Raw genomic sequence first — 25,484 nt, 5'->3', positions numbered from 1 at the left:
CAATACACCCAGTCGCTACAAAGATACAGGCGTCCTTCCTAACTCAGTCGTCGGAGAGGGAGGAAACTGCTCAGGGATTTCACCATGAGGCCAATGGTGACTTTAAAACAGTTTCAGAGTTTAATGGCTGTGATAGGAGGAAACATTGTAGTTCCTCCACAATACTAACCTGATTGACAGAGTGAAAAGAAGAAAGCCTGTACAGAACACAAATATTCCAAAACATGTATCCTGTTTACAACAACACACTAAAGTAATACTGTAAAAAATGTAGCAAAGCAATTCACTTTTTATCGTAAATACAAAGTGTTATGTTTGGGGCAAATCCAATGCAACATATTACTGAGTACCACTGTCCATATTTTCAAGTATAGTAGTTGTGCATCATATTACAGGTATGCTTGTCATCGTTAAGGAGAGAAGTTTCTCAGGATAAAACATAAATGTAATAGAGCTAAGCACAGGCAAACTCCTAGAGGAAAACCTGGTTCAGTCTGCTTTCCACCAGACAGGAAAATAACCTTAAACCCAAGGCCAAATCTACACTGGAGTTGCTTACCAAGAAGACAGTGAAGGTTCCTGAGTGGCCAAGTTGCAGTTTTGAATTAAATCCGCTTGAAAATCTATTGCAAGATCTGAAAATGGTTGTCTAGCAATGATCAACAACCAATTTGACAAAACTTGAAGAATTTTGAAAAGAATAATGGGCAAATGTTGCAGCTTTTCTCTTATTGAATTCAACTCATTTTCCTTTTTCCCTCCGTGGATCAATGACATGACCTTTTTCTGCCCGTTCCCAAAAGCATTTGACGACTGGTGTGTAGGCTATTAGGCTCACGTACAGTTAGGCCCTAAAGCTTAGACTTACACTCTAATGCCAGATAGCCTACAATCATGAAAGAAAAACCTCAATGTAGCCTATAGATAGGCTATAAATTGCACAAGAATTTGACATTTACGGATTTTTTAAGGTATTGTTTTCTCTGTTTTCTCTTTATACAGCCCATGGATATATCCGCTGGGTATGCGGGTTATGAGTCAACCCACGCATCATTAGTTGGCTATGTAGGGCTAATGAAGAGTTTAAAAACAGAATCTGTTAAACAGACATAGCACACGTTATCTGCTTAACAGAACTTCTCAAAGTAATAATAAAGATAGTCTATACAGTAACTAGAGTGGTGAACAGGTAAGGAGAGAGAGTGATGAAAGGGAGAGTGAATTTCAGTGGCTGTAGCCTACTTCATCTATAAGGAAGGTTTTCAGAAGATATAACACCTGTAACTTTGACTTTAATCTCAGACCTCAGAGCAAAACTAAATATTGACCGTGTGACCATTTTATATTAAGAAAATGGACAAAAACATTCTGAGAACCACAAAGATTGCCACATACATGTACAGTACTACTGTGTAGTATGTATGTATTGAGTGTTGCCTGATGGTGAGCCTGTAGTTCTGGTTTACAGTACGCAGAGCCCACAGCGTACTGTACTTCAGCCTATGGCCCCTACAGCAAAAAAATACTGGCCGATAATTGTTCCCCAGTGGTGGTGACTTGTGAAGTCGGGTTTGTTTCACTTATTAACTTATTTACTGGTATCAGTTTTCACTGCCCACAGCTTATTAATGGTCTATCCCATGTGCGAGCCAAATCATGAAAAATATATTTAACATCTTCTAATTCTTAGCTCCTTAGCTCTCCTCCGGCTCCCTAGGAGAAGACAGTGGATTTGTGCGTCCTTTAGTTCTGGAGCGTTTTCTGTGTTGTTTGAGTAAAAGGGTTAGATAGAGACACCATATCCCCATGAGGAGAGCAGTGTGAGAGAGTCTAGTAACGAGATGAGCGCCTCTCAGTCTGCCCCAGCCTCGTGACTGCACTGAAGAGCTCTCTCAAACACACACTATCAGATCAACCCCAAACATCCAGAACATAAACAAGACAGGTATTAAGAATCGAACAGGGACACTACATCTTTATGATCAGGAAATCATGGACTGGAGGGGCTGTAGAGAATGAAGTGACATTTCCTTTGGGCAGAGAAGGGTTTCCCATTAGACATAACAACTTATACAACACAAGAGACATGTCGGCGGCCATCTTAGAGAAGACTACCAGATCACTGGTTCAATGAGGTTAGAGATTAAAAAGAGAAAGCCCCAAGGGTGTGTGTGTGTGTGTGTGTGTGTGTGTGTGTGTGTGTGTGTGTGTGTGTGTGTGTGTGTGTGTGTGTGTGTGTGTGTGTGTGTGTGTGTGTGTGTGTGTGTGTGTGTGTGTGTGTGTGTGTGTGTGTGTGTGTGTGTGTTAGGCCTTGCCATTTATTGCAAGTTTAAATAACTAGTCTTTATGGCATTGTCAATGGGGTGAATCATTGCTTCTGGCCTGGCTTGTACAGCAATGTTTATTTCAGCGGTGATATTGCATACTTAGTTTTATAGACCATGTGTTATTGTGAAAGGATACACTTATGGGATTATTTGATGTGTTTATTTACTTACTGTTCTCATATGGCTATACAATAACAATGTACAAGCTGCATGACAAATGTAGGTATCCACTTTTTTCCCCCATTCATTTATCATACATTTCATAAGTAAAGGATCTGTCTATTCCCATGTTTTTCACATACTGTTACCACAACGTTTATTTTCATAGCTAGCACTGTGAACTGATAAAGCATTCTGGCTTTCTACACCAGTCACTTAGTGCTGGTCTGTCTTGGTTTGTGGCTTTGGTGAGGTTATGTCACCTTTATTATGGGGTTCTCTCTGTCTCTCTGTCTCTCTGTCTCTCTCTCTGTCTGTGGCTTGTTCTGTGATGGATCCTCTAAAGGAGCCAGTAGCCTGTTAGGGAGTAGAAAGGCCCTGCTTTGGCCAAAGCCCCTGTCAACTCAGCCATTCCGTCCATTGGCCTGTGCAGACAGAGCTGGGACTGTGCCCACTGCCTTGCCACAGTGCTATTCTAACATTACCCAAACATTGACATACCCCACTCAACGTTTCTCCTCTAGGCCATGATTACAGATTGGCCATGGTATGAAGAGAGATAAACCAAATTCACACTGAGAGACAGTATGTGGTTGCTGGTCCCACACCTCTGGAAGGTCTGTGTCTGTCTTACCTCAATTTTTGGGGGATCCTTTTCAAAGTAGTCGATCGAATGGGGCCTTGTAGTGGTTTAGTTCTTTCCATCAGTATTGAATATGATTTGACATTGAGTAGATGCATGACTTGCGTTGAGCAGAGAAGAGAGCCTAGAGAGGGCCAGGCAGTGTTATACATGTTGTGTCAGGTAAGTGCCCCTAGGAGACTTGGCACTAAAGATTTTTGCTCTCTAATCCAGAACTTTACTCATACACACACACACACACACACACACACACACACTGTTCAGGCCAAGCAAAGTGCAGGTCTTATATTCTCCCAGATAATGAGTAAGGTCTCAGTTTGGTTTCTCTTTCACAGTCGTTTGATGGAGCTTTAAATGGCAGGCTAGTGGCACAAAAACTACCTTTGTGTAAGACCACTGTGCTTGTGTGAGGTTTTAGGGCTCTTTTAGAGTGTAATGTGAGGGTTTTAAAGAGATAGAGAGGGAAACAGTATTTCCCAGCTGTATGATGTCTCTAAACTGAAACATGCCGTTTATTGTGACAAGTTCTCAGGAGGGGTCATGAACGCAGGCTTCTGAAATCCCAGCCCCAACCCCGCTGGAGAAACAGCATGGGGGAGGGGCTGAATTCTTGGTATTCTCCATATCTCTGTCCCCCCCCCCCCCCCCTCTCTCCATTCAACTTCATCTCCTTCTCTGCAAGTTGTTGTTGTAGACCTTCTTCAGTAAACTGTCACCTGGTCCTTCCAGCCCCCAGCTTCCTCTTCCTCTACCCAGCTTTACCGTAATGCCCTTGCTCACGTCAGCTGGCCCCAGTCCAGCCCTCAGTCCCAGGCCCATTCCCGTCAATACCCCCTTTTTACTGGAGATATTAATATGTCTGTATAGAACGTTATCCACCAAGCCCCTATGTCTTTGAAGCTATGATTCATAAGGTTTTTATACACGTCTTGGGCCCTTATGACACACTATTGTATTGAGCTTATGGTACTCATATAGGATAGGCAGCTCCTTGGCCCAGACTGCAAGCCTTATAAAGCCTGTGTCTGCCCATGTAGTTGTAGCTTGGAAGTTACTATTAGAATGTGCCAAAACAAGCAGTGCGGCTTGGCAGGGTCGTGTTTCGGAGGATGCATGGCGCTCGACCTTCGCCTCTCCCGAGTTCGTAGGGGAGTTGCAGCGATGGGACAAGACTAATTACCAACTGGATATCACGAAATTGGTGAGATAAAGAGCTAAAAGTACAAAAAATACAAACACATAAAATAAAAGAATGTGCCAAAACATTGTTTTTAAAATGTTAATCCACTGTCCACATGCTGGACAGCAACTCAACTGCAAAAGGTCTAACGTGTGTGGTATAGTAGTTCATCAACCAACGTCATTTGAATTGAGTCATTTTGCATTGGAGGTAGGCAGGGAGACACTGACAGTAAAAGCATGGATCAGAGGTGCATTTCCTTCTTACTAAATCCTAATCTTTTTACTAAATCCTAATCTTGAGATTATACTTAAATCACACCATTTTCAGCTGTTATCTGATAAAACAGTGGAGAAAGATGAAAGGCGATGAAACAACTCTAGCCCCTCCCTCCCTCCCTCACTCTCACTTAAATCATTATTCTGCCAAGGCAGCGGTTGCCTAGTTTGTATGCAGTGGCAGAGCGGCACTGGGCAACTGTGGTCCGCCACCTGTGTTTTTGAATATTAGCCCATCGCAGTCAGCAAATCACAGAAGAATGTTTATCCTCCAGAAAAATGTGCCTGTGGCCGCTATGCAGGTGGTCTTGCCTGTTAAGATGTCAAATATTTGTTGACAATCTCATTAAGGTGTTGAAGTGGCACGAGGGGAGAATGATGGACAGATGTGTGGTGTGACACATCAAGTTATGAACATGAAGATGTGGGTGGCCGTTATGGCGTGGGAAGGAGGGAGCAGGGGGCAGCCATCGTCAGAACGGACTGGGCGTGATCCCATCATGCCTTTCAGTGAGTGTATCAGATGGATCAGCCATCTCTTCTTATCTCCCTTCCCCTGATTGAGAGCAGCTCGTTGGGCTGCGCTGCACTTGGTTGGGCTGGCGGCTGGTGGCTAGCTGGCGGGCGCTGTTTGTTTGACTGTGTGCAGGAACACTATGTTCCAGAGGATCAAAGATTAGCCCGGGCCGTATTGTTCACTGTTTGTGTTTAGCAAGACGCCACTACCACAGGAAGACAGACTGTAAGCAAGCTTGGAAGGTGTGTGTGTGTGTGTGTGTGTGTGTGTGTGTGTGTGTGTGTGTGTGTGTGTGTGTGTGTGTGTGTGTGTGTGTGTGTGTGTGTGTGTGTGTGTGTGTGTGTGTGTGTGTGTGTGTGTGTGTGTGTGTGTGTGTTTTTGGGAGGGAGGCGTATGGTCTGTTCCAATTATGTGACCTGAAACCACCTTTATCGACATTACATTGCATGTATTTTTTATTGAATACAGATGGCGAAAATGGAAGCCATGTGAGTAACCTTCTTTTGGTGCTTAAAATAAAAATCTGGCCCCTTAGCTCTTCCTAACTCTAATGGTGTTTCTGTTGTACTCCAGGCACAACAAATAGTGCATGAAAATACCAAATATTAAACAATACCTGTATAGGCGAGAGGAATGTAGCTAGTGCATAGATGTTTAATGATAAATTCTTTGCTACTTATGTAAGCGTGGGAGACGGAGAGGGAGGGCTGGAGAAGAGAGAGAGAGTGACAATGATTCCTGAAGAGAGCAATACTTTGTTTTGGTCCCTCATCAAAGGTGACAGCCTACACTCACATTTAGGCTGTCACTCACCGTGGCCATGGAAATGTTTTTTTTTCTATGTAGGTGTTGATTTAAATTGTTGGGAAAGAAATGTTGAGATATATTTTTTAGTAGTTTCTGTTATGCAATGATCCTAGCTAATAGCCCCAACTGTTCAAAAGCTATAGCCAAATTCAGATGAAGAAAACAGAAACTGCCCTGTTTGTCACTACTGCTAATAGCGCACATCGGAGGTTACTCATGAGCAGAGTAGGACCTCAAGCGAAGGATGAAGGCAAGATAACAGAAATGATGTATTATTAAACAACATTATGCCAATTTCACGAGGCCTCTGATGATGTGAGACCCCAGGCAATTGCCTGAGTTACCTAATGGTAAGTCCGGCATTGCCTGTACAGGCGAGAGGAATGTAGCTAGTGTATAGATGTTACATGAAAATTCTTTGCTACTTATGTAAGAGGGGGAGGGAGAGAGGGAGGGCTGGTGAAGAGAGAGAGTGATTCCTGAAGAGCAAAACTTTGTTTTAGTCACTAATGAAAGGTCATAGTCCAATCACGTATCTTGTTTGTGGATTTTGGACGAACATATCTAGATTGTCCCTGTAGCGTCCCTGCAGCGTCCCTGCAGCGTCCCTGCAGCGTCCCTGTAGCGTCCCTGTAACTTCCCTGTAATATTTGTGTAGCGTCCCTGTAGCGTCCCTGTAGCATCCCTGTAACGTCCCTGTAGCATCCCTGTAGCGTCCCTGTAGCATCCCTGTAACGTCCCTGTAACGTCCCTGTAGCGTCCCTGTAGCATCCCTGTAACGTCCCTGTTATGTCCCTGTAGCATCCCTGTAACGTCCCTGTAACGTCCCTGTAACGTCCCTGTAACGTCCCTGTAACGTCCCTGTAACGTCCCTGTAACGTCCCTGTAACGTCCCTGTAACGTCCCTGTAACGTCCCTGTAGCATCCCTGTAGCTTCTCTGTAACTTCCCTGTAATATTTGTGTAGCGTCCCTGTAGCATCCCTGTAGCTTCCCTGTAGCATCCCTGTAACGTCCCTGTAACGTCCCTGTAGCATCCCTGTAGCTTCCCTGTAACTTCCCTGTAATTTTTCTGTAGCATCCCTGTAACGTCCCTGTAGCATCCCTGTAGCTTCCCTGTAGCATCCCTGTAACGTCCCTGTAACGTCCCTGTAGCATCCCTGTAGCTTCCCTGTAACTTCCCTGTAATATTTGTGTAGCGTCCCTGTAGCGTCCCTGTAGCATCCCTGTAGCGTCCCTGTAACGTCCCTGTAGCATCCCTGTAGCTTCCCTGTAACTTCCCTGTAATATTTGTGTAGCGTCCCTGTAACTTCCCTGTAATGTTTGTGTAGCGTCCCTGTAGCGTCCCGGTAGCGTCCCGGTAACGTCCCGCTAGCGTCCACGTAGCGTCCATGTAACATCCCTTAGGCGTCCCTTAGGCGTCCCTGTAGCATCCCCCTAGCTTCCCTGTAGCGTCCCTGTAACGTCCATGTAATGTCCCTGTAGTGGCTTGTATCTAGCCACCTGGTTCTCTACCACCCCTGTCCTACTTCATCGACTGCCCAGACCTTGTAGGTCCTTCAGGGCAGTTCTGGAAGGGAGTGTATGTATGTATATGTTTTGTGTTTCCTAAGCATTACTCTGTTATGACATTAACCCTCTGACAGAAGAGGAGACGTGGGGAGGGATGAATGACACAACAGAAAAAAGGTAGGTTGGAGTGCTAGGTTAGGTATGTTGAAGCAATGTCTTTGACTGACATGTTAATCAAAAACAGGAAAAAGTGGAGGTGTGGCAGCCTCATTATTTTAACGTAGGCTGTCACTCACAGTGGCAATGGGGGCGTTTTTTGATATAGGTTTTGGTTTAAACAGGAGGTTAAGCAAGGCCCCTGAGGTTTTTCTGCAGAGCAAATTCTGCAGAAAGTCCAGTGTCTATACGGCTCCACACTTTTCAGTGTTAAATTAACTCACTGTTTAGTGTTGAGCCTTATTTGCATATTTCTAAGAGTGCCTTGCCTTTTGAATTAATTATAGAGTTACCACCCATGACTGTATTTGTTAATGAAAGAGACATGGTTGTTGCATTCATACATTTTTTGTCCTCTGGCCGTCACCAAGTGAGATCCTAGTGAATATGTTATCATTCAAATAGAATTCTTCAGCACAATATAACACATTTCAGAAGGCGTTATTTTGAGTGCCTAGTTTTACCATAATACAGTGGCCTGAAACTCATGGTTTACAGGCAAAATCAGGCCTGCAAGTCACATTATGCCGGCTTGCAAAGGGATGTGTAATTCCTATTGGTATCCAGCCGGAATGGGGATATCCAACATTTGTAATTTTTATTCACCAGCAACCTGCATTCAGAATAATTGCTGGGTTGGGAAGATTAAGATATGAGACTACTTAACATATCTAAACTGCAACAACCATTTCAGTAACGAGTGCAATAAGTCCAAGTAACATTTTGGTTTAGTTTAGAAAAATGTAAGTATTTTATATTTGTGATGTCATATTATTCAATGTACATACAAAAACATACACATTGAAACAAACTATTCAAATAAATCCATCTGCAATAGAGCATGCTGGGAAATATGATAATGATGGGCGTGGTTTCGGTTTAACTCGATTATTAACACCAACACAGGGGTTATTTTACACCAGTGAGTGTTAATGTAACATTTATAGAGTTACTTTAACACCTGAATCAACACTAGAAATGTTAGACTGAAAAATCAACACTGACCAATTTGCTGTGTGACTATGTGGACTTTCTAAGAAAAACCTAAAGTACACTGCTCAAAAAAATAAAGGGAACACTTAAACAACACAATGTAACTCCAAGTCAATCACACTTCTGTGAAATCAAACTGTCCACTTAGGAAGCAACACTGATTGACAATAAATTTCACATGCTGTTGTGCAAATGGAATAGACAACAGGTGGAAATTATAGGCAATTAGCAAGACACCCCCAATAAAGGAGTGGTTCTGCAGGTGGTGACCACAGACCACTTCTCAGTTCCTATGCTTCCTGGCTGATGTTTTGGTCACTTTTGAATGCTGGCGGTGCTTTCACTCTAGTGGTAGCATGAGACGGAGTCTACAACCCACACAAGTGGCTCAGGTAGTGCAGCTCATCTAGGATGGCACATCAATGCGAGCTGTGGCAAGAAGGTTTGCTGTGTCTGTCAGCGTAGTGTCCAGAGCATGGAGGCGCTACCAGGAGACAGGCCAGTACATCAGGAGACGTGGAGGAGGCCGTAGGAGGGCAACAACCCAGCAGCAGGACCGCTAGCTCCGCCTTTGTGCAAGGAGAAGCAGGAGGAGCACTGCCAGAGCCCTGCAAAATTACCTCCTACAGGCCACAAATGTGCATGTGTCTGCTCAAACGGTCAGAAACAGACTCCATGAGGGTGGTATGAGGGCCCGACGTCCACAGGTGGGGGTTGTGCTTACAGCCCAACACCGTGCAGGACGTTTGGCATTTGCCAGAGAACACCAAGATTGGCAAATTCGCCACTGGCGCCCTGTGCTCTTCACAGATGAAAGCAGGTTCACACTGAGCACGTGACAGACGTGACAGAGTCTGGAGACGCCGTGGAGAACGTTCTGCTGCCTGCAACATCCTCCAGCATGACCGGTTTGGCGGTGGGTCAGTCATGGTGTGGGGTGGCATTTCTTTGGGGGGCCGCACAGCCCTCCATGTGCTCGCCAGAGGTAGCCTGACTGCCATTAGGTACCGAGATGAGATCCTCAGACCCCTTGTGAGACCATATGCTGGTGCGGTTGGCCCTGGGTTCCTCCTAATGCAAGACAATGCTAGACCTCATGTGGCTGGAGTGTGTCAGCAGTTCCTGCAAGAGGAAGGCATTGATGCTATGGACTGGCCCGCCCGTTCCCCAGACCTGAATCCAATTGAGCACATCTGGGACATCATGTCTCGCTCCATCCACCAACGCCACATTGCACCACAGACTGTCCAGGAGTTGGCGGATGCTTTAGTCCAGGTCTGGGAGGAGATCCCTCAGGAGACCATCCGCCACCTCATCAGGAGCATGCCCAGGCATTGTAGGGAGGTCATACAGGCACGTGGAGGCCACACACACTACTGAGCCTCATTTTGACTTGTTTTAAGGACATTACATCAAAGTTGGATCAGCCTGTAGTGTGGTTTTCCACTTTAATTTTGAGTGTGACTCCAAATCCAGACCTCCATGGGTTGATAAATTTGATTTCCATTGATAATTTTTGTGTGATTTTGTTGTCAGCACATTCAACTATGTAAAGAAAAAAGTATTTAATAAGAATATTTCATTCATTCAGATCTAGGATGTGTTATTTTAGTGTTCCCTTTATTTTTTTGAGCAGTGTATTTACTACCCACATGTGTTCGACCTTGACTGTGACCCTACACACCTCACTTGGGTGTGTGTTGAACTTGGGAGTACCAAGAAGGACATCCTCTGTGGTGTACATGACATTAAAAAGCATATGGACATTTCCAACATGTGAAGTTCATAGGAGCATGTCAAATCTGGTGTGAAGTGCAAGCTAAGAGTCTATATTTTTGATAAATTAAGGCATACACTATATCAATTATTCAACAATTTTCTAACCTAAGTATTGGAATAGGCAAAGGTTTTGATTTCTGGTCAAACAGATGCAAAGGGGGTTTTAACAGAATAATGCAGGTGTAAAGTTCCCTGCCAACTAATATCAACACAGTTTTGGTTAAATGATTTGCCTTGTGTAAGTTTAAGAATCCTGTCCCTTTGAGATCTTTAAGATCTTTTCTAATTTATGTCTCTAATGAGGAGGGAAGATAAGGAAAGATCACAGAAGTAACAAGTAAAGTTAGAACTACCAATTAGTTATAGTGATGTTATTGATATCTATTTGGTTTACAAATTATAAAGTGATTAAAACTCAAAATTCTGTTACCAAATTGGTAACAGAATTTCCCAAAAATCTGTAACTAATGAATGCAATTGAATTGGCTACAATGGGAAATCATAGTAGTCACGAACCACAGGTGGGTCACCTGCTATAGTCCTCCCTTTCACTCAGATCATAACTGTTATCTTTCTCTTTCTGTCATCTGGTGGTCAAAGCAAGTGCGAAACCTCTCTCTATTTCTAGTTATTGTCACCTCTCCCTGCTCTTTCTGACACCAACACATGAGCCCCCTTCTATTTACATTAACTGTTACCAGCATCCTCACCCATTGAGGACTGACCCACAGAGGACATCCATGGATGTTGAAAAGTAGTTGAAATTTGGTTTTTATATTTTAATTTATTTCAACTTACACAGATGTTGAATTTTGGTCACGTCTGGACCAGCCTTGATTTGGCCCAAACATAGAAGTCCATGATTGGTTCAGATTTGGTCCAATCCAGACCAGACCAAATCTGAACCAATCATAGACGTCTATGTTTCACAAGTTTGGAGAGCACAGCACAGTACAGTAGAGCACAGTAGAGTACTGTGCTCTAGAGTAACATAGAGTAGAGTTCAATACAGAGCACAGCTGAGTTGAATACACTATAATGTACTGCATTGTACTGTACTGTACTGAACTATACTCTACTCTACAGTACTGTACAGAACTATACTGTACTGAACTCTACTGTACTGTACTGAGCTCTACTGTGCTGTACTGTATTGTACTCGACTGAGCTCTACTGTGCTGTACTTTGATATCCAAATTTGTGAAACATAGACGTCTACAATAGGTTCAGATTTGGTCCAGACGGACCAACCAAATTTGGTCTTGTTTGGGGGTTAAAATAATAGCTAGTGTGTAGAATAATACTCAAATATGCAAAGGTGGATATTGCATATGTCTAACTTTGTCTATGTATTTCGGATACATTACCATAAAGAGAATGACATTCATATCCATAATTATGATTTTCTGTGAAGTACAGTTAAAAACTCAGAGATAGTTTACCAAAATTATTTTACCAAACTTTGCATCCTTAAGTGTGTTTTTGTAAAATGTTCTGTGTAAATTGGTCAAATAAATCCTTGTGCACAGAGTTGTCTGGTTTGTTAAACTTTGAAAGCTATGGTTTTTGTTTGGCATACATTTTAAAGTGAAAAATCAGTCTCAGCGCTATTCCCTTACAGTGGAATTGCCCATAATTCAAAAAAGGTTGATGGAAAAGAAAGAATTCCCAAAGAATATGAGGGAAAATGGATATTGATACTCCCAAGTGTATTTGTTGCCTTGACGTTTACCAACAGAATGTGTGAACCAGACTGGTCCTCATTAGGTAACACGCCTACTGGATGAGGATTACTCTGGTACTAGGAAAACTCATGACTCTGGAGCAACAGTGCACTGAGTTCAACATGCCTCACGAAAATGCATCAACCCATACAAAAATGTCCATTAATTATATTCCACATAATAATGAACATTTCCTCTTGCTGTAGGATTATTTTTCTGCTGTAGCAAACTGGCTCAAATTAAGATTCTACATACTATATCACACTCTTGTATCACATTAAACTCTTACAAAGTTCTACACTCTGCTCTTCATAGCTCTTCAATCATAGCTACATCTCAAAATGTCAGACTTGTTCTGCCTTTTTGAATCCTCCTTAACAATGTGCCTGGGCCCCTGGGGCCTTGTGACTTGCCACAGCTAGGAGTTTAAGTACCATCAGCGTTAATGTCAGGTGATGTAGAGAACAGTAGAGAATGTCAGGTATGCATTCTCTGCCAAGGGGCCCTGAATTTATCAGAATGCATGCTGGGTCGTTCCATGTCATTTCAGCAAGCCATAACACCCACCATCTCAGATTGTTCTGAAACCATTTCTGTAGTTAGAAATAAATAAGATTAGCATTCCTGCAACATTATTTTGTTAAAAGCTAATTAATTGCCCCAAAGATTCTGACCCCTAGATGGTGCTTTTCCCTTCAATGTTAAAAGGATAGTTCAACCAAATCCAAATTTACATATTTGTTTCCTTACCCTGTAAGCAGTTTATGGATAAGGTATGAGAGCACCCCATACTTTGGTGTTGTTTACCTGGTCACTTTTTGAAATGCTAACTTTGTTTAATTTGTGGCACAAATCCAATGCAAGTCAATGGTACCTACAGTGCATTCGAAAAGTATTCAGACCCCTTTATTTTTCAAAAAAAATGTTATTCTAAAATGTATTAAATTGGCCTCCCGGGTGGCGCAGTGGTCTAGGGCACTGCATCGCAGCGCTAGCGGTGCCACACTAGCTGTGCCACTGGCTTCCGGGTTGGATGCACGCTGTGTTAAGAAGCAGTGCGGCTTTGTTGGGTTGTGTTTCGGAGGACGCATGGCTTTCGACCTTCGTCTCTCCCGAGCCCGTATGGGAGTCATAGCGATGAGACAAGATAGTAATTACTAACAATTGGATACCACGAAATTGGGGAGAAAAAGGGGGTACAAATAAATAATAATAATAATAAATAAAAATAAATAAAAATGTATTAAATTATTTCCCCTCCTCATCAATCTACACACCCCATAATGACAAAGCAAAAACTGTTAAAATTTTTTTTTTTTGCAAATGTATTAAAAAAAACAACAACTGAAATATGAAATTTACATATGTATTCAGACCCGTTACTCAGTACTTTGTTGAAGCACCTTTGGCAGTGATCATAGCCTCGCGTCTTCTTGGGTATGACGCTACAAGCTTGGCACACCTGTATTTGGGGAGTTTCTCCCATTCTTCTCTGCAGATCCTCTCAAGCTCTGTCACCTCCCTGACCAAGGCATTTCTCCCCTATTGCTCAGTTTGACCAGGTGTCCAGCTCTAGGAAGAGTCTTGGTGGTTCCAAACTTCTTCCATTTAAGAATGATGGAGGCCACTGTGTTCTTGGTACCCTTCTCCAGATCTGTGCCTCGACACAATCCTGTCTTGGAGCTCTACGGACAATTCCTTTGACCTCTTGGCTTGGTTTTTGTTCTGGCATGCACTGTCACCTTCGGAACCTTATATACAGTTGAAGTCAGAAGTTTACATACACTTCGGTTGGAGTCATTAAAACTCATTTTTCAACCCCTCCACAAATTTCTTGTTAACAAACTATAGTTTTGGCAAGTCGATTAAGACATCTACTTTGTGCATGACACAAGTAATTTTTCCAACAATTGTTTACAGACAGATTATTTCACTTATAATTCACTGTATCACAACTCCAGTGGGTCAGAAGTTTACATACACTAAGTTGACTGTGCCTTTAAACAGCTTGGACAATTCCAGAAAATTATGTCAAGTCTTTAGAAGCATCTGATAGGCTAATTGACATCATTTGACTCAATTGGAGGTGGATGTGGATGTATTTCAAGCCCTACCTTCAAACTCAGTGCCTCTTTGCTTGACATCATGGGAAAATCAAAAGAAATCAGCCAAGACCTCAGAAAGAAAATTGTACACCTCCACAAGTCTGGTTCATCCTTGGGAGCAATTTCCAAACGCCTGAAGGTACCACATTCATCTGTACAAACAATAGTACGCAAGTATAAACACCATGGGACCACACAGCCATCATACCGCTCAGGAAGGAGACATGTTCTGTCTCCTAGAGATGAAGAAGGGAAATCAGTCCCAGAACAACAGCAAAGGACTTTTTTAAAACATTTATTTAACTTAGTAAGTCAGTTAAGAACATATTCTTATTTTCAATGAAGGCCTAGGAACAGGAACTTGTTCAGGGGCAGAATGACAGATTTGTACCTTGTCAGCTTGAGGATTTGAACTTGCAATCTTTTGGTTACTAGTCCAATGCTCTAACCACTAGGCTACCCTGCCATGAAGATGCTGGAGGAAACAGGTACAAAAGTATCTATATCCACAGTGAAACGAGTCCTTTATCGACATAACCTGAAAGGCCGCTCAGCAAGGAAGAAGCCACTGCTCCAAAACCGACATTAAAAATGCCAGACTACGGTTTGCAACTGCACATGGGGACAAAGATCATACTTTTTGGAGAAATGTCCTCTGGTCTGAGGAAACACGAATGGAACTGTTTGGCCATAATGACCATCGTTGTGTTTGGGAAAAAAAGGGGGACGCTTGCAAGCCAAAGAACACCATCCCAACCGTGACGCACGGGGGTGACAGCATCATGTTGTAGGGGTGCTCTGCTGTAGGAGGGACTGGTGCACTTCATAAAATAGATGGCAAGGAAAATTATGTGGATATATTAAAGCAACATCTCAAGACATCAGTCAGGAAATTAAAGCTTGGTCGCTAATGGGTCTTCCAAATGGACAATGAACCCAAGCATACTTCCAAAGTTGTGGCAAAATGGTTTAAGTACAACAAAGTCAAGGTATTGGAGTGGCCACTACAAAGCCCTGACCTCAATCCTATAGAAAATTTGTGGGCAGAACTGAAAAAGCGTGTGCGAGCAAGGAGGCCTACAAACCTGATTCAGTTACACCAGCTCTGTCATGAGCAATGGGCCAAAATTCACCCAACTTATTGTGGGAATCTTGTGGAAGGCTACCCAAAATGTTGGACCCAAGTTAAACAATTTAAAGGCAATGCTACCAAATACTAATTGAGTGTATGTAAACTTCTGACCCACTGGGAATGTGATGAAAGAAATAAAAGCTGAAATAAATCATTCTATCTACTATTATTCTGACATTTCACATTCTTAAAATAAAGTGGTGATCCTAACTGACCTAAGACAGGGAATTTTTACAAGGATTACATGTCAGGAATTGTGAAAAACTGAGTTTAAATGTACTTGGCTAAGGTGTATGTAAACTTCCGACTTCAACTGTAGACAGGTGTGTGCCTTTCCAAATCATGTCCAATCCATTGAATTTACAACAGGTGGACTCCAATCAAGTTGTAGAAACATCTCAAGGATGATCAATATAAACAGGATGCACCTGAGCTCAATTTAGAGTCTCATAGCAAAGGGTCTGAATACTTATGTAAATTAGATATTTTATTGTTATTTTGTAATAAATTTGCAAACATTTCTAAAAACCTGTTTTCGCTTTGTCATTATTGGGTATTGTGTGTAGATTGATTAAATGAATTGTTTTCCTGATCAATTTTAGAATAAATCTGGTGGGATTGGCATTTGGTGGGGGGTGGGGGTCCGTGGGTGGTTTTTGACCATCTCTTTGGATTCCTCATGTCTCTCATTGTTAGAAAAAAGTTTGGCCAGAATCGGATGTTAGGTACTATATTTATTGGATATTATATGAATCCTATATATTAAAATAGCCAATTTGGGTGCAATAAGTAGCTCAATTTCTTAGAGTTCAAATTATATTTCAACAAAATAATATTCCAGGAATGCTAATCTTATCTGTTTCTAACTACAGAAAGGATTTCAGAAAATCTGAGAGTGTGTGTCAATCCTTTTCTTGTGCTTTTTTAGGTGGAACGACGCTAATGCTTTCTCCTCTACTGGCTCAGTACCCCCTGTCCTCGTCTCACATTGAAAAGCTAAAGGGACAGTTCTTGGTCCCATGTCTATACAGTCTATAGAAGGGTCATGCCATCGTTCTGTTTTTACCAGCTTCCTATAATTAATGTGCAGGTTTACGACACAGACACACGCTAGCAGCTACAGTGAATAGAGAAACAATGGCTGACTAGATGGGCTGTACGGAGATCCACAAGTTCTGAACTGCATATCTATTCATACTGACTCACATTACAGGAATGTGTTGGAATGGAGAAAGTGTAGCGGCCCTGCATCTCTCAGCCAGGTGCTAAATCAGGTCAAATGCGTAAGCTAGCGGTGAATATGTGTAAATGAAACAGACAATATCAAAGGCAACTCTGTCATTGTAGTGTTACATCATGATCTGGCAGAGCTTAAAAGCCCACTGTTTTTCTACAGATGTAGGATCTTAATTTGAGCCAGTTTGCAACAGCAGGAAAATAATCCTGCAGCACCAGGAAATGTGAGTTATTATGTGTATTATAATTAAAGGAAAATTTTTTGTAGGATTTGATAGATTTTTTTGGGGGGGGGGGCAAATCCAGTCTGACATTTTAAAGTGTAGATTACAAACTTTAAAAGCCTTTTTAAACCTTGAATAAACTACAAGTTTGCATTTCCTGCTGTGCAGGACAATTCCTACAACAGGATGGTCAAATTAAGATACGGTATATGTATACGTGTTTTCCTGTACAGACTTCTCATAATCTTGTTGAACAGTCATGTGTTTTTGTAAGCCTGTTAAAAAGAAATAGAAGGTCCGGAAAATCGTCAAAGACCATAACCACCCAAACCATAGACTATTTTCTCTGCTGCCGCACGGCAAGTTTTACCGGTGCATCAAGTCTGACAGCTTCTATCCCCAAGCAATAAATCTATAAATAGCTAACAAAATAGCTACACGGACTGAGTTTACCTTGTATCTCTATTGAACATTTAGTTCAGTTTGTGCACTTTCTCTATGCACACTCACAGGGCCCTACACACTCACACACACTGTCACTCCAACACACACACACAAACACTCACTCCATAATTTGCTCACTCACATATAATATGCACATACATTAATACTGACTCTACACATGCACACACCCACTCACATACAAGCTGCTGCTACTCTATCTTATATTCTGTTGCCTAGTCACCTTACCCCTAAACATATCTACCTCTATCACTCCAGTATCCCTGCACACTTAAATATAGTATTGGAACCGACTTTTAAAATATTTCCTGTATATAGTATGCTTACTTACTTTATTGTGTATTTCATATTTCTTATTCTTATTTCTTGTGTGTTTTTTTCCTAGTAATACATTGTTATTGATTATTGCATTGTTGGGTTTTGAGCTTGCAAGAAAGGCATTTCACTGTACTTGTGCATGTGGGACTGAGTGGCGCAGTGGTCTAAGGCACTGCATTGCAGTGCTAGAGGCGTTACTACAGACATGTGTTCAATCCTGGGCTGTATCACGATCAGGAGTACCATAGGATAGCGTGCCATTGGCCCAGTGTCGTCCGGGTAAGAGGAGGGTTTGGCTGTGGAAGGCCATCATTGTAAATAAGAATTTGTTGTTAACTGTCTTGCCTGATTACATTTTTTTTTTAAATGTGACATTAAAACTTGAAACTTGTTAAGCAAGATAAGGTAGGCTTCTCATGAAACGTCAAGTGATACTGAGAGCAGTTAAAATAAGATTAAATCCCTCTAACACTTTCTCCCCCAAAGAAAACTGTATCCATTTAATGATCATGACATTTAATATGGTCTGTGCACTGAACATTCTGAAATGGACAAGTGTATCAACACATTTGAATTGAATGATGACATTGTTTGTGTAGACATCAAGGTACAAGGGGTGCTAGTTTAGTCCTAGAAAGAGATATTTTGTGTGTGCGCCTGCATGCGTGTGGCCCTGGTCAAGGACAGGGGTCTGATCCAGGAGGATTCCAGCCAGTACAGGACTGGGATGGCAGCAGAGGCGCACAGATTATTTTAGGGATGTTCGCCGCCCTTTCAAGATGTCACAAGGTATTTTGTGACGCTGTTGTTGGTCGCAGCGAGAACACCTGACTGCAGCTGGACTGCTGAGTCAAAAGCCTGACGTTTGTTTGTTTGTTTGTTTGTTGGTGTGTGTGTGTGTGTGTCATGTGCAAGGATTGAGAGTTTGCATTTAAATGTGCATTCAAAGTGGGATCTGTCAGTGTATTTGTTTCACAATGTTTTACTTGGATGTTAGTTAGTGTAAGGTCATAAGACTAGATTGATTGACTGCTGTGTTATGTGTGTATTGTGACCACAGGAGGTTGGTGGTACCTTAATTGGGGAGAACGGGCTCGTGGTAATGGCTGGAGCAGAACAAATGGAATGGTATTAGCTAGTTCTAGTGTGTAGCTTTACTCAGTACTTTGTTGAAGCACCTTTGGCAGCGATTACAGCCTCAAGACTTCTTGGGTATGATGCTACAAGTTTGGCACACCTGTATTTGGGGAGTTTCTCCCATTCTTCTCTGCAGATCCTCTCAAGCTATGTCAGGTTGGATGGGGAGCATCGCTGCACAGCTATTTTCAGGTCTCGCCAGAGATGTTCGATCGGGTTCAAGTCCGGGGTCTTGCTGGGCCACTCAAGGTCATTCAGAGACTTGTCCCGAAGCCACTCCTGCGTTGTCTTGGCTGTGTGCTTAGGGTCGTTGTCCTTTTGGAAGGGGAACCTTTGCCCCAGTCTGCGGTCCTGAGTGCTCTGGAGCAGGTTTTCAACAAAGATCTCTCTGTACTTTGCTCCGTTCCTCTTTCCCTTGATCCTTACTAGTCTCCCAGTCCCTGCCACTGAAAAACATCCACACAGCATGATGCTGCCACCACCATGCTTCACCGTAAGGATGGTACCTGGTTTCCTCCAGACGTGATGCTTGGCATTCAGGCCAACCAGTTCAATCTTGGTTTCATCAGACCAGAAAATCTTGTTTCTCATGGTCGGAGAGTCCTTTAGGTGCCTTTTGGCAAACTTCAAGCAGGCTGTCATATGCCTTTTACTGAAGAGTGGCTTCCGTCTGGCCGCTCTACCATAAAGGCCTTATTGGTGGAGTACTGCAGAGATGGTTGTCCTTCTGGGAGGTTCTCTCATCTCCACAGACGACCTCTGGAGCTCTGTCAGAGTGACCATCGAGTTCTTGGTCACCTCCCTGACCAGGCCCTTCTCCCCCGATTGCTCAGTGTCGCCCGGCAGTCAGCTTTAGGAAGAGTCTTGGTGGTTCCAAACTTCTTCCATTTAAGAATGATGGTTCTTGAGGACCTTCAATGATGCTTCCCCAGATCTGTGCCTCGACACAATCCTGTCTCGGAGCTCTATGGACAATTCCTTCGACCTCATGGCTTGGTTTTTGCTCTGACATGCACTGTCAACTGTGGGACCTTATATAGACAGGTGTGTGCTTTTCCAAATCATGTCCAATCAATTGAATTTACCACAGGTGGACTCCAATCAAGTTGTAGAAACATCTCAAGGATGGTAAATGAAAACAGGATGCACTTGAGCTCAATTTCGAGTCTCATAACAAAGAGTCTGAATACTTAGGTAAATAAGGTATTTCTGTTTTAGATTTTTAATACATTAGCAAACATTTATAATAACCTGTTTTCGCTTTGTCATTATGGGGTCCGAATACTTTCCGAATGCACTGTATATCAGCTACGCTATGCCCATTTAGTGCTACACTTGAATTGTGTTTACATGCTGGCAAATCTAAGATGTTAGCTAGCCTGTTCTGACCCTGAATGTAAAAAGAAAAACATTATGTTTTTCCAATGCTTCTCAAGGAGATGAGAGAGATGTGTGGTTCAGTGATAGGGGTCTGTGTTGACATGGTACCTCAAAAGAAATACATTTTAAGGCCCTGTAATCTCTGCCTAGTCCCCGGGCTTCTGATCTGTTTTGTAGATAACTTTGATATACAGATGGATTTCAGGAGACAAAGAATGAGGAAACCTCAGTAAGCGGTTTCCATGTTTCAACCTGAACAGGCTTGTTGAGTCTCTCTCTTCATCTACATGTTTTCTTCTTCTGTTAATGCTGAAATTCTGTCATTCTCTCTTCTCTCTCTCATCTTTTCTCTTTGTGCAAAAATTCTCTCTATCGTTCCCTCTGTTCTTTCTCATTCTCTCTTGTCCACAACAGCCACCTCTAGCAGCATGGCAGCTTCGTAGTAGATGACCTCTAGGCTATGTGGCCAGATCGTTGAATCCTGATGATCACTCTGTCAAAACGCTCCCTTTTTCTTTTTGACCAAATAACCATTAAACAAGCCTTCAGAGCGGCTGTGCCTCACTTTTGACAGTAGTTAATTATGCCACTTGACAGCTAGAATGAAACACAAGCCTGTTGAAGACCTGATAGACCCTTGGGGATTGTAAGTAATGGCCAGTTGGCTCACCCCTGGATGTCAGGGTTGAAGCCGGGCTCACTGTGAACTGGGTTGACGTATTGACCAACTTGGGGTCAGCCTGTAGACTTCATGGGCTGTTGGATATGTAGTTGGATTAAAGGGTCGTCTGATGATTGATGTTTAGACTGTTTGAACTCTTCGGCGGATGGATCTGTATTGGCTACTGTCTCCTGTGAGAGGGGTCGCTGAGTACACTGGGAGGCTCAGTGCCCGAACAGTGCTGGGACTCCATTGTTTCATATCCTGGATCTTCCACTGGGACTGAGCAGTACAATAGGGCAGACTATCAAACAGTGGCACCACTAGCGGCGCACGCGCACACACTTACACACACGCAGATACTAGCCAGACAGTGAGGAGTGGCTAAATCACATGACCAGGGTTAATGAGGTCAGACCTCTGGGATAGTTTAACGTGACAAGGGTCAGTGTAAAAACACCTCGATAAGATATTGACCCACAGTAGCTCTTCACCACCACAGGAGGCTGGTGGCACCTTAATTGGGGAAGACAGGCGGGTGGAATGGTATCAAGCACACGGTTTCTATGTGTTTGATGCAATTCCATTAGCTTCATTCCAACCATTGTTATGAACCGTCCTTCCCTCAGCAGCCTCCACTGAACTACACATCTCCATTGCCTCCAGTTAAATGCCCCGGATTGTGTATTATTGTCCACAAGAGGTCAGAGTGCATGGCCATGGCAAGATTCCTAACTGATCACTCTTGCTCCCAACCATAGATAAGACAAGGATGACTTTGCAATAAATCAATTCCTTGTCTGTTTGAGGGCTAAAATGACAGATAGTAGGACATGGTGTGTAGCAAGATGAAGCAAGATAACAGTATGCTATTGCAGAATCCCTCCAGAGCCTGAGGGATGTCTGCTCCGCCATCTTCCTTTGGCCGATGGGATACAACACAGGAAAGGAAAATGTCTCCCGTTTTTAGAACATGGCCTCTGTTACACCGTTCCGTCCAAGGCGGTCTCTGTGGAAACCAGCTTAATGTCGATTTATTCTCTGGTACAAATAGAACAAGAGAGGGAGGAAGTTTCTGTTAATGTTGGCAAATATGGGACCCTATTGTGGGGAACGACTTGAACGTCTGAGCTTCTTACCCTGGCGCAGACCCAAAGCACCAACTCCTCAGAACACCACAGTCCGGTGTTTATCCAAAACTGAGGGAGGAAACAGAACAAGGTCTGGACAACAACAAATTGGTGCCACCACTCTCAGTCCAAGTCCACCTCAGATCAGTCTTGCCACTTATTGAGTGAGTTCCTGACAAGTCCCGTCAGATATAATATTTTGGGAACCTTTGCCAAGACCCAAATAAATCTCTCAGTGAAAACCAAATATATAATACACTGAGTGAACTGATTTGAAGCAAAGAAAACTTGATATCAAAGTAAAGGATTCTGTTGCTTTGTTTAGTTTTCAACTAGTTTGCTATTTTATTCATTGCTTGTCTTGGCAGTTTATTCGTACTCTTATCTTGCGGCTTTTAAGAGTCACAAAAAGTCAAACCCCTGAACATACACCATCTTTTACTGTGTGTGGCATGTGACTACAGTAGCTGTGGTGTGCCAGGGCTCAGGGCACACAGAGTTCACCCTCCTTGTGCCACGTGCCATGCCCCAGTAAAACCGCCAGCAAACCGCATCCCTGGGCAGACAACACACCAAGGAAACAAAACTCATTACACACTATTACCATCACTTACAAGTCTTTTACACTTTCTTCAACCTGCCGTTCTTTCACCCTATCTTGTATAACCACCCCATTTTACCTCACCCTTTTGTGGTTTAGTGTAATTGTAGCTTTTTTGGCAGCCTCTCCTCTCCTTTTGTCAGACTCAACCCTTTTTTCTTGTTTAACCTTTTACTGCAGCGGGCTAAATCAGGGTCACACAGAACCTTTTACTGCAGTGGGCTAAATCAGGGTCACACAGAACCTTTTACTGCAGTGGGCTAAATCAGGGTCACACAGAACCTTTTACTGCAGAGGGCTAAATCAGGGTCACACAGAACCTTTTACTGCAGTGGGCTAAATCAGGGTCACACAGAACCTTTTACTGCAGTGGGCTAAATCAGGGTCACACAGAGTGTATATTGGTCGTCTTAAACAAATCTACTTTGAAACTAAAGTATACACCTCACATACATAGAGTTGAAATGTATTACATTGAGTTTAAATTCCAATATTACACTTTATATACATCACAGAAGAGTGATATATAACAAAACTGTTTGACACAGAAACACCATATTATTTTTGATTTGCTTTAATACACTCTGCTATTGTAATATGTGGTTCTGACATAGTTTTGGATTCATTGTGAATTCAGAAGAGATCAGAGGTCAGGGGTTAGAGTTTATAGCAATTTATAAAAATGGAGGAAATACATTCCAGTACTATTATATCAGTAATTATTTTCTTGGCACTGGGCCTGTGTTGTGCTCACTGGAATGGGGATATATTAACTCTGTATGTTTGTGTTTGCTACATCCATAGCCGCGTCTATGAATTTGAGAGTGGTTCCATTTCTCCAGCCCCATCCCTAAGCTGTTTTTGTGTTGGAATTTGTGGATGTAGGCAAAGCCTATAGCACACAAAATGTTTTGTCTGTGTCTCTCGGTTTTTGCAAATCTGTATGCCTTTGTGTGGGTCTACCACAGGACTCCCGTCGCACTCTTAGTTTTCTGTGCACTCTCACTACCCACCTCCGCTCTGAGAGTGGGACTCCTTCTAAGCTCTATTTAGGTGTAAGACACCACTAATCCTATCATATGATTGACTGCTAAAGAACCTGTCTGTGCTCTCTGCTCCGCTTCCCAAAAACCTCTCAGAAATATTTCAACCCCACCTGTCTGAGTGTGTGTGAAGAGAGTTATGTCTTGTTGGGATGTTGGAAGATCTTTTATTCAGAGCCCTTTGTGTGTGGTTATGGTTATCATAATGGCTTTAATAATCTGTTGTCGCGATAAGTAAAAAAGTGTGTGTGTGTGTGTGTACGTGTGTGTTTGAGAAGCTAAGAAGCTTGTGGTGACAAGGCTTGGGTACTGACCTGCTTTCGGAGACAGAGGACGTGGGTTCAGTGATTGGGTGCATCTTTAGCAAGCTTTTTTACTCTCCATCTCTCTCTCTCTCTCTGTGTGTCTCTCTGTCTCTCTCTCTCTCTCTCTCTCTCTCTCTCTCTCTCTCTCCCTCTCTCTCTCTCTCTCTCTCTCTCTCTCTCTCTGTGTGTCTCTCTCTCTCTCTCTCTCTCTCTCTCTCTGTCTCTGTCTCTCTCTATCTCTCTCTCTCTCTCTCTGTCTCTCTCTCTCTCTCTCTCTCTCTCTCTCTGTGTCTCTCTGTGTCTCTCTGTCTCTGTCTCTCTCTCTCTCTCTCTCTCTCTCTCTCTCTGTCTCTCTCTCTCTCTCTCTGTGTCTCTCTGTGTCTCTCTGTGTCTCTCTGTCTCTGTCTCTCTCTCTCTCTCTCTCTCTCTCTGTGTCTCTCTGTCTCTCCATCTCTCTCTCTCTCTCTGTGTCTCTCTGTCTCTCTCTCTCTCTCTCTCTCTCTCTGTCTCTCTCTCTCTCTGTCTCACAGCATTGTGAGTAACAGTTAAGTATCAATATTACCAATGATCGCATCTGCAGTCTGTTACCATTGTTACCAAGTCCCCAAACTCACTTATCCAAATAGGTTATTTTACTGTTTTACTTTTATTTACTGTTCTTTAAAAAATGTATTCTCACTTGGATTTTGTGGGTTACTGTGTGTAAATAATTTTATGTGTTTTCATTTTAGGCTGTAAGGCAACAAAAGGTGAACATTTTGAAAAGGGGTGGTGACTTTCTATACCCACTGTATCTATCTAGACCTCTATGGTGAGAACCACCAGAGATTGTGTACAGAACTGAGGGACAGGATTGACAACAGATGACTAGAGGGCTATATTAAGACATGGAAAAGTTGCATGCTTAATTATTCTCTGCGTGGTTCTATTTATCTTTCAAAGAAGTTGAGCCACGGACTCTCTTGAGATTTGGGTCTCTTTTGTTGCTGAGCACAATGAGTATATCCTATACGTGTTTGCCAGTTTGTGTCCTCTCACCGTATACAATGCAGGGGATTGGTGCTGGTCCTGAGAGAAAGAACACAAAGAAACAATACATTATTTAAGAGTTGGGTTCAAGTTTGAGGTCAATTCCATTTAAATTCCAGTCAATTCAGGAAGTACACTGAAATTCAAATTCAAATCCACTTCAATGATTTTCAATGAGGAACATTTGGAATTGGAATTTGGTTTACCTTCTGAATTGACTAGAATTTAAATGGAAATTGAGTGGAACATTCTACCAGTAGCCTATAGATCATTTGACCCTTGACATCCCCACCTGACCTGACTTCTCTTCCTGTCAAGGAGCAGTTCGGAGCGGCGGAAGGAGAAGTCTCGTGACGCGGCGCGCTGTCGTAGAAGTAAGGAGACAGAGGGGTTTTACGAGCTGGCCCATCAGCTGCCCCTCCCACACAGCGTCAGCTCCCACTTGGACAAAGCCTCCATCATGAGACTGGCCATCAGCTTCCTGCGCACCCGCAAGGTCGTCGGCCCAGGTCAGCGCTATATCATGCACACATACACACACAAACACACACACGTACAAAGACACACATACACACACACACACACACA

General features: G+C 42.8%; 1 protein-coding gene across 2 annotated transcripts in view; it reads left to right on the top strand.

Moving 5' to 3' along the window:
* The window catches only part of LOC120040452 (endothelial PAS domain-containing protein 1-like), a 63,032-nt gene that overhangs the window by 9,279 nt on the left and 28,269 nt on the right, over positions 1-25,484 (top strand). Inside the window, exon 2 of one of the 2 annotated variants that reach the window (XM_038985601.1) lies at positions 25,215-25,405. In XM_038985601.1, the coding sequence (XP_038841529.1) occupies positions 25,215-25,405 (191 nt within the window). The remainder of the gene's footprint in view (positions 1-25,214; positions 25,406-25,484) is intronic. The other variant, XM_038985602.1, reaches the window with a different exon arrangement.

Source organism: Salvelinus namaycush, unplaced genomic scaffold, assembly GCF_016432855.1.
Source record: "Salvelinus namaycush isolate Seneca unplaced genomic scaffold, SaNama_1.0 Scaffold353, whole genome shotgun sequence".
Taxonomy (NCBI): domain Eukaryota; kingdom Metazoa; phylum Chordata; class Actinopteri; order Salmoniformes; family Salmonidae; genus Salvelinus; species Salvelinus namaycush.
This window is presented reverse-complemented; position numbering and strand designations above follow the sequence as displayed.